Genomic DNA, 10,812 nt, shown 5'->3' with positions numbered 1-10,812 from the left:
GAGTACCGGGAGGTCTTGGGTGTAACGGTTTAACTCCTCATAGAGGAGAGAATTAGGTTTCCGAGACTGAGAAAATTCGGGGTCTTGTGTTTTTTGATCATTAATATTGATGGACAGCTTTTGTGAAGTGAAAGCTTCACATTACTGGATCTCACATTCGCTATTCTGTTCTATTAAGTTCCTGTCAGTCTGGCGAAAGCGTAACCTTTTCCTCTTTCTCTGTTTACGCGGGCAGAGAGACCCAGGATGGGAGAGAAGAAAAAATTGAGTCTTATATCTTTGTCAGATCAATTTGCTTTATTAATGAAAAAGCTTTATGGAGAGATCACAGTCCCTAGATTCATTCTTAAACAATGACTCACCAAGCAAATGTATTTCTTTGTTTGTTGTTTTTTTTTTCTTCACTCATTTTATTACAAACTTTGCAAGGACTTATTACAAGGGGTTTGTTTTCAACATGCGGAAACAGAACGAAACAAAACACATGGGAATCAAACAAACAAGTCGGATCGGACAATCCACTGTTCACAATAAACATAAAATCTGATAAAGCCCTCGGTGACAGGAGCCAGTGAATGACTACGGTGCAGGCATACGACGGCCACATTCACACTGACTCGGCAAAAAAGATCAATCCATCCAAGGCAAGATGTGCACATCTCAATAAACACTTTACGATTTTTATATGCCATCGGCTTTTGTTGTAAGATTTAAAAAGCTTCACTTGCATGTACATAAAACTGTACAAAAACAGATCATCACAAGCATTTTTAGTCCTATATAAATATAACCAACAATTAAGGATAACAAGTTTTGAACTCTCCTGCAAAAGACATACTTTCAAGGCAGCTGTCTTCAGTTTGGGGTGAACGGTGAAGATGAGTTTTGTGCAGTGAACGTCGCTTTTGTTCTCAAGAAAAGGTTTCTGAACCGGCACTAACATTTCAGCAAGAACAGTAAACGGTTTCTACCAATTATCTTTGGAATTCATGCTCAACTCGTCGCCTGCTTGACACCACGCACGGGGGATGTGGAGAGCTATGTACAGAACACTTTTTAAGAGATGTTTACCACAAACACCAGTTTTCGTTAGTCTATGAAGAAAAGTCTCGCTCTAAGGACGAAGAAAAGACTCCCTCGTTCGTTACGGTCGTCTCGTCACATCCAGACATCTAACAGCGAAAGAGCACACATCTAAACACCAGTTTAAAAAAACAACCACGAGAAGTGGACATTCCTCCCTCCGTCCTAAAGGACTCTAGGAGTCTAGCCTTAGAATTACTAGGAATAAAACAGCCGCGACGAAGCCAGAGGAGTCGAAACCTGCAATTCAGACTATCTGACTCAGGCTGGCATCAGAGTGGAGGAAGGTCAAAACCTGCTTCACTCAGAGTTTGAATAGATGAAAGCCTTTAAGTGGTGGTAGAGTTTTGTGGTCATCTCTATCTTTTAGCCGTGTTAAGTCCAGGTCAGAGATCTCGCACGTTCGCCTGGGAAGAGCGCGGCCGCAGCGCGAAGGAGGGAAAGCTGGGCTAATTACGCTGGATCATGACTCTCGCTGGATTTTTTTTCCCTTCCCCTATCAGAGTCACTAAATGGCTTTGAAAACAGCATAATGTGCTTTCTTTCCTTAGGGCGGGATAATCATTCGCCTTATTTAATCATGGCTACGTCCAGTAATTTCCATACGTTTCAGCCTTAATTATTCGGCGGGAGGCGCTGAAGGCAGTCGCGATGAGGTAAGTGCAGTGAAAAATGCGACTCGCTAAACAATTGAAGCGTTTGGACCGGGATCTTTTTCTGTGATCTGTGCTTCCTTTGGGGGCTGGAGTGTTCGCATATGCCAACTGCACCACACTCATTACTCACCCTAATTAAGGAAATGCCCATCGTCAACCCCCCTGCAGACACAAAGCACGCCCGCCCGAGCGCCGGGATCTGGGCAGGTACTGTGCTGCAGCAGGTGCGGAAAAAGTAGAGATTGAGGCGATGCACCGTGATGCAATAGTAATGATAATGTCCATCAGATATATGGTCCTTGAGCACACTAGATAGTCATTGTCAAAATGGTCCCCCAGAGATTCTCTGAAACTTGGAGGGAGACACAGCTTTAGAGCAGGTTAGATAGTCAGCACAGTGTCAAAGAAAAAAAAACTAACCAGAAGAAATACCCAAGTGATGGAGGACAGAACATTTATGTAGATATAAAAAAAAAAAAAGAGAAGTGGCTGAAAATAAGCAAATGGCGAATGGTGGTTTGTAACATTTGTCTTTTTTTGATTGTGAAAAAAAACATGCACAATTGACATGCGAAGACAAGACAGGATTATCAGTCTAATTTGTCCATTGTGATTGTTATATACAACTGTTTTTAAGGCATTAATACATTTGTTCATCAAACAAAGTCTAAATAGGACACAAAGATTTAATTTAAAACTCTTAAAAACAACAAAACAGGACTGAATATGAGCGTGGCAAAAATGGACCCATTCGATGGAGACGAGGTGTGCTTGTGGACTTAACACACCATCGAGTTAACAAAACTATACTGATAATTTGAGGGGAGGCAGGTGGTCTCCTCCTCGCTGAGGCTGTGCTGTGTGAGCCGTAGGCGTCTTTGCGAGTGCCAGGCAGCGTTTGCACTACACCGTGGGAGTTCAGGAGAGATTCACAGTGCCAAAAAACACAAGTTCTGCCGCATGACACAAAAGTATGCACGCGCGTTCTCATCTGTTGAATAGCGAGTTAATGTGCCAGAAGCCACATGTGTTACTTTTCATGACAGTAGGTCCCCTGACGCACGAACGCACACCCCGGCATATGTTAAGGGTCTGTCATAGTGAGTTAATCGCTGCTAAACCCACTGCCCGCCCTTACCGAACGCATAACTATACAGGATCTGGGTCCTAGACGGGCACAACAAGGGTCAAGGAGCACCATCAGGACGTTTTCCCCTCCACTCCGGCTCGTCTTTTCACGTTCCTGTATGGCCGTTATAAACGTTCAGACCCTCAAAAGCGTGGTACCGACACACTTCAGGTGTTCAGGCTGATTTAGACGTGTTTTTACGATTTTTCAACTTGAGCCTGATAGGAATATTCATATATACACCATACAAATGTATTTACAGCGTTTTACAAAGACTGCTCTCCTCTGAGGACAGGATCAAGTTAAGAGTGTTAGACACTCTGTATGTGGCTCAAGACCCTTTTACAGCAGTGTCTCCTGCCCACTACAGCACTTGGTAATCTAGTAGACGAACCCATGAACATTCTGAAGGCTAGCGAAGCTAAACGTCTGTTAGTCACGTAAAAGTATGCGTCGGTTGGTATGCAAAAACAAATAGTGTCAAAAAGTGCTAATAAATAGATGTATGAATGAATGAATAAATAAATAAATAAAATAAATCTACTCGGACATTATGACAATAGCGTATTTTTCCACTCTCCTTCCAATTGATATCCTGTCGCAAATTCGATGTTCTCTTTTCGCAACCGTGTCTCTAATTTCTGATGTGCGTCAATCAAAGATGGTGGGTGTGGTTTTCTCACAGGTATATCTCTCTTTTCGAGGCGTGATTGGAGGGGGGGCTGGTAGGCGGGAACTCTGATGTCACGCTCAGAGGCACCTCCTCCAGTGGGGCGTGGTCACTGGGGGCGTGGTCACTACTGGAGTAGGCACTACGGGAAGGTGGGAGGCGTGGCCTGTTCTCCTCTCCTCCCAGCCTCACGCTCCCATTGGCCAGGCGTCCCAGGCTCCCCCTCTCCTGATAAGGCACAAACGTGGACAGTTTAGGGGGGTTGCGGGTCTTGCGGACGGGCGAAGGCTGACCGGGCATCCAACAGGCGTCTGAGTGACCCAGCTCGCTGCACTCCTGACTGCAGTTTCCCGTCATGGCGACATCAGGCAGCGAGCGAATATCTGCGGGAGGAAGGCACACAAAAGGCAGTCTTTAATGATGAGTAAATGATATTAAAGAACAGCAAATCAAACTTGTTTTGATACGCTCAAGTTCATTTCTATCGGGTGAGTCACTGAGACACTGCAGTTCACCTAGCGTCAAATGCAAGCAACTAACAGGGAATACACAAAGAGCTGCCAGTGGTTGCTATGCACTGTAGTGTGGTTGCTATGTGAGAGGCAGTTGTTGCTATGCACAGTGCTGTTGTTATGCATTGCATACTGGGATTTCTTCAGTGGCTACTGTGGGTCAGACTCTTCTGGTTTGATTCCATCAAGTCATTTGAATTGAAATGGTTTCTTCGTAGTGTAGATATGTACGCTTGGTAGGTGCATTCGAATGTCTGCATGCCCACATACGTTTTGGAAGTTTAGTGGCAAAAGGGCGAAAGTGCAATTCACTTTGCACTGCGTTTATGTCCTCTGGGCTGCAATCCCTCGATATACATGTCTTGAATATTTATGTACATTTACACACTGGGACGCTCGCGTTCAGTATCCTACATTCAACACTAAATGCGACCCACCAAGGCCCCTGAAGGAAAATTCAGCACTAAGGCTTATTGATTGGCAGGTCTGAAATTAGTGAGCCTCTGATTGCTATCCATTTTCCATTCCACTGTTCCCTAATTAATTAAATAGGGCCGAGACCCAGTGACCTCATTCCAACAGAGCCACACAGAGAGCTACATTAACACACACTCCCTGTAATCCGCCAACCACATGCACTCTTTCTCAGGAGCTGTTCCACTCGGTGGGCCACGTTCCTCACCCTTGTGCATTCACACCAGAGGTTCTCAACGAACCCACGTGGGGTTGCTGGATGTGCGGATGGGGTCATGGTCTTCTTATTCATGAAATATTTTTGAGCAGAATTTTTATAGTTGTAGGTAGACAGAGTCTAAAAAACAGTTAAAAGAACAAAATGACTTAAAGGATTAGTTTATTCCTGAATTCAAATGTCCTGATAATTTACTCAGCCCCATGTCATCCAAGATATTTTTGTCTTTCTTTTTTCAGTCAAAAAGAAATTAAGGTTTTTGAGGAAAATATTCAAGGATTTTTCTCCGTAAAGTGGACTTCAATAGGGATCAATGGGTTGAAGGTCCAAACTGCAGTTTCAGTGCAGCTTCAAAGAGCTCTACACAATCCCAGCTGAGGAATAAGGGTCTTGTCTAGCAAAATAATCAGTCAATTTCTACAAAAAAAAAAAAATGGATATATACAAATTTATATACCTTTTAACCGCACATGCTTGTCCTGCACTAGCTCTGCAAATGCTCTGCAAAAAACAATCACGTAATCAGTAATCAGTAATTAGAAAGGTCATGCGTGGTTAGTTCTCCAACATCGTTGTTTTACTTTTTTTTTGTAAATGGTGTTTGACTTGCACATTTGCTTTGTAAACACTGGGTTGATACTTCACGTGACCTTTCCCACATGATTACATAATGCGTGAAGTCACAGACGCGCATCACAGAGCTAGTGCAAGATGAGCATTTGTGTTTAAAAAGTAGGGCTGCCCTTGACTAAAGATTTTTATGGTCGACTCGTTTTAAGCATTAGTTGACTATTAGTTGCACATTAATTATTAAACCATATAAATCATAATAATGAGCCTTTATATGCCTACATAGCCTAATAAACGCAACGCAAAAAAGCATGCCACAGCGCAAGGGCAGAAGCAATTATGAATTTGTCAGGAAAAAAACTGCATTGACGTTTTAGTCATTTATTGATAAACTAGCACTTTCTTTGTTTTCGGCTTAAGAGATAAAGTGGGCAGCAGTGACTCGATATCTCCGCAGTAGTGATGTGCATGAGTGCATGTTTCATATGCATATGCATACATTATCATTTGTTTTCTATTTGAATTGGTTCAATTAAAAGTAGACATTTCACTCTATATATTTTTCATGTCTGTAAGGCAAGTTTCGAAGTTTCACGCTCAAGTTCACACAGACCAAGACGGCAGAAAGCGCATCCTGTTTGCTTTCATTATTTTACAAAAGCGCAATGTTTTGTTATTATTGTGAGTGCACACAAATAAACAGAGTTTTTATAGATTCGAAAGATGTATTAATACTATCTATATGACCAAAATGAAGTATTTTAAGAGCAAGTGACCGCATTGGTGTCTTCAATCTCTTGTGCAGGAAGTGCACTACTATTCAGCTTCCACACTACGCACAGACACTCCAATAGTGCACATTTTTCTAGATTAACATTAGATTGAGCTGCCATGTAAAGTTTCTACTACATACATCTTTTAGATGAAAAGCCATATTAGAGGTCGATGAATGATAGGTGAGGATTTGGATGTCCTGCCCGATGTACTACAATATTACCACATAGACCAGCCGTTAACGATCTGTCCATCACGGACCGTGTGACTTGGCCACTTCCTGTGGATTTTTTCTGCGACTAAGCAAATAATAAAATTTTGGTCAACCAAGACTCTTCTCGTCAACTAATGGTTTGTTGACTATTAGGGGGGAAGCCCTATTAAAAAAAGTACTGAAATTTTTATTCATTTTCAAAAAATGACGAATCATTTCACTAGATAAGACACTTATTCCTCTGTTGGGATCGTGTAGAACCCTTTGAAGCTGCATTGAAACTGGAATTTGAAAAGTCCACTATATGGAGAAAAATCCTGGAATGTTTTCCACAAAAACCCTAATTTCTTTTCAACTGAAGAAAGAAAGACATGAACATCTTGGATGACAAAGGGGTGAGTAAATTATTAGGAAATTTTAATTCAGAAGTGAACTGATCCTTTATTCTATGACGTATATAGGAATTTCAAGTAGCTTTGGGAATTGAGGACCAAATGGAGGCATGTGCAATAGCTAAATAACTATATAACAGACTCTCGCATCGCTAGCGTACGTCTCCTGTAATCGTCTTAACCTTGATTACAATTGTCATCCATTAAAACTTTACCAGCGTGACTCTGGTTTGCTTTGTCCTACCGAGAGATAGTTTGCATATCATATGCTCATGTAGCAGTTGGCTGTTTTGAGCCACCGTTCAATCCATATTTCACAGCGAAAAAAAGGGTTGGGCTGCTCTGAAACAATCACAGAATATGAAAGAGGTTGTGGTTTGAAGCCAAACACATTCAGAAATGAATAATTTACTAAAACCTAGATGTGAGTCACTATTCTTTCTGCCGTCTCTAATATAATCGGCCGTGTTTTTAAAGCATTAGCGCTGTTGACTGCTTAAATGCATTTGCTTATGCATTTATGGATCCTTGGACTTAAAGTTTTCCAAAATGATCTGATCGCAAACAGAAGAGCAGAAACATACCCTTGTCTCGTTCAAAAACCTGCTTCTTTTCACGTTTTGAAGTATTATTTCATCTGTAATGTACAGATTGAAATGGTTAATCAGTAATTCAATAATTAATTTTTCTTTCTATTTTGCATGCTTCTTTTGACATGCTCTGGGGAGGCCTGTCCCACACTTTCAAAGCCCAACCAGCTATAGAAAAGTCAACCAGTTATTTATTAACACGTTTATTATTTTGCAAAGTGTGTAATTAGTTTACTTACTTTTTTATTAGTTTTCCTATTAACACCATTATATTGTTCATTCAAACTGATTCATGAATGTACACAAATGCAAGAGGTGGGATTTATCGTATGAACCAATCATAGCCGATAATTTTCCCCCATTCTTTCTTAATTACCCCCACCAAACCCACGGCATGCTTTAGGGGGTCTATTAAAATTCAGTGGGCTCAGGGGAGGCAAGAGAGACGCGGACTCCCGCTGTAACTTTACCTGCTGGTTTCAATGTTGGACAATGTTTCTTTAGAAAAACGAGTGAACGAGCGAACCTCTAAAAAGTGAAAAGTCTTTTTTCCTAAATATGTATCGTTTATGGAACTAGAATCCTTAAGAACAATTGGAATTGCTAAATTATTAATGATTTCCATCTCTAGTCACAAGTATTTTTGATCCTAAGAAATGGGTTGCGGACCACAAAACGTTAAGAACCTCTGATCTGCACACTCTGCCTGCCATGTTACCTTTATTTCCACTTTCACTTCTTGCCTGAGTTCCAAACTACTTCATCTTCCAGAGACAGAGAAAATGAAGAGAAAAGTAGTAGAGACCCTTAAATGTGCAAGAGATCTACAGATGGCAGCCCCGAGGCAGACGCTGGGGCCCAGGGGACGTACCTCCACCGGCCTTGAACATCCATGCAGCTTTAATGCACTCATTAAAAAGAGCTCTGTGAGGCTCCACAAGCACAACATAACTGACAGTTCTCTCCACACGAAAACACCACACTGACCCCACCACCGCACAAACGTACGTATGCTTCAAAAAACTCCCAATAAGCAGGAGCCGACATGGTCAATACATCAAAGAGGTCTGGAATGGTGTAAAAGAGGGCGTTTACTGGAGGAGGAAAGAGGCTTTATATCTCGCCAAGCGGAATAGATCAACTCGCCCCTCTGGAACAAACACATTAGAGTCCTACTGTCCTGTTTGTGTGTGTGTGTGTGTGTGAGGGGGCTAGAGTGTGTGGGTGAAAAAAAGTGTGGTGAACTCGGAATATAATTGAGTGTGTGTGTTAGAGCCGCAACCTGTGAGGGATAGGATGTGCGTAGGAACAGGAGCATGTGTGTTAGATGACGCTTCTGTCTATGTGTTTGTGCAGTAAAAGTGTGCGCACACGTGTTTGTGCAAGAGATGTGTAATACAGATGGTGTTTGAAAGGTGAGGTGCTGGGAGTGTAGAAATGTGTGTGTGTGTGTTTGTGTGATATTCTTGTGGCTCTATGTAGGAAGGTGTGAAAACAGTTTTTTACATTTTATATTCATTACTGGATCTCATTTTTTTTTATATACTTTTAGGGCTGGGTAAAAAAATATTGTAAATCTTTCAGAAACAATATCAATTCTTAAATTCCAAGAATCGATTAGTCTAGCCTGTTTTGAACAAAACACTGTAGCCTGCCTCCCATTCAATAAATCACAATAAGCTTTGTGGTACTTTTGATATGAAACAAAGTCTCAGATTTCAAATTCTGTCCATTTTATTAAAATACTCAAAGAATAAATGCAGTTTTTGGTGCTGTTTAATGTGTAGTGACAGATCACTGTATAATGCCTCAGTTTAAGACAAGCGGAAGCATGAAATGCACACAAACTGATTGTCTACGTTTTTATAACAGTTTCAACATAAAATTAACATGAAAAAACATCTGAAGGTATGTTTAAAAGAAAGAGTACCGCTTATCGAAATCCATATCCTGTTGCATGTAATTGCATGTTTTTGTGGTCAGTGTTTTAACCTCTCAAAGACGTCAGTATAACAGCTTGTAAACAATGTCACGTAATGTCACGTACCTCAGAAAAAACATTTTCGATGACCATAAACTTGTTAGTCATCTAGAAAAATGATATCTAGGGAAGAGCATTTTGCTAAATATATGCACCATATAACATATTCATTACTTTTTTTTTTTTTACTGCTCTTCAATGTTTAATTCATATTTGAATATATCTGTCAAGTTTTTATGATAGCTACATTTTAAATGTTTTCAACAAATTGGAGTACATATAATTGTGTAATTCAAAGTATTTAGTATACAATATTTAAACTTTAATATTGTAATAATGTAGTACCAACTAACGCTTATGTATATTTTACAGCGTTAGCTGAGTAATTTTTTCTCTTGATAGAATTTTCCATGTACTGTACCTGATACAGTTTATGTGACCCTGAACGACAAAACCAGCCATACGGGTCAATTTTTTGAAACTGAGATTTACACATCATCCGAAAGCTGAATAAATAAGCTTTTTATTGATGTATGTTTGGCTGAGACACAATTATTTGAGAATCTGGAATCTGAGGCTGCAAAAAAATCTAAATATAGAGAAAATTGCCTTTAAAATTATCCAAATGAAGTTCTTAGCAATGCATACTACTAATCAAAAATTAAGTTTTGATATATTTACGGTAGGAAATTTACAAACAATCTTCATGGAACATGATCTTTACTTAATATCCTAATGATTTTTGGCATAAAAGAAAAATAGATAATTTTGTCCCATACAATGTATTGTTGGCTATTGCTACAAATATACCCATGCTACTTATGACTGGTTTTGTGTGTGTGTGTGTGTGTGTGTTTAAAATATAGAATAAATAGCCAATCAAATGCTGCTCTGTTTACAAAAAGTGAAAATTAGAAAAGCATGCATTTAGATGCAAGTACATTAAACACAAAATTGAATCAACCAAATTTTATTAAATCTTTCTAATTATGCATGATTGATACAGTACTAAAAACTATTATACCTATAAATATATATAATATATATAAAATATATATTATATAACTGTTTTGCCCAAAAAGGCTGATGGTGCTAAAGATATGTAGGCAGGGAAATATAGCCACTAGACCATTACACCCTCACTGTAAAAAACTTTTTGTTGAGTCAACTTAAAATAATTTGTTTCACGGCAAGTTTAGTCAATTTGAAATATTAAGTTGTACGAAGTGGCAACGTTGATATTTGAGTTGATTCAACTTAATATTTTAAGGCAGTTGGGTAACAAGCCCGGCTTTTAAGTTTAACACAATTTTTTTTGTTTAGTCAACTCAAATATCTTTAGTACATACTTAGTACAACTTAACATTTCAGGCTGACTAAACTTATTTGAGTTAAGTGAACCTAAAAAAATATATATATATATTTTTAATTTAATTTGGAAAACATCACATTAAAAAAGTAGTGTTTATAAAACAGTTACTGTAATTCTTCCTCTAAATTTTGATTAGATGTGCCACATTTAAAGTCGTTTTTAAAACGCTCCTATGCAA

General features: G+C 39.5%; 1 protein-coding gene across 1 annotated transcript in view; it reads right to left on the bottom strand.

Moving 5' to 3' along the window:
* Nucleotides 1-289: 289 nt before the first annotated feature.
* Nucleotides 290-10,812, bottom strand: part of pcdh1a (protocadherin 1a) — a 98,668-nt gene continuing 88,145 nt past the window's right edge. The window contains exon 5 of the mRNA XM_051121521.1: nt 290-3,921. Coding sequence (XP_050977478.1) covers nt 3,548-3,921 — 374 coding nt within the window. The 3' untranslated portion in view covers nt 290-3,547. The remainder of the gene's footprint in view (nt 3,922-10,812) is intronic.

Source organism: Labeo rohita, chromosome 10 (genome assembly GCF_022985175.1).
Source record: "Labeo rohita strain BAU-BD-2019 chromosome 10, IGBB_LRoh.1.0, whole genome shotgun sequence".
Taxonomy (NCBI): domain Eukaryota; kingdom Metazoa; phylum Chordata; class Actinopteri; order Cypriniformes; family Cyprinidae; genus Labeo; species Labeo rohita.
This window is presented reverse-complemented; position numbering and strand designations above follow the sequence as displayed.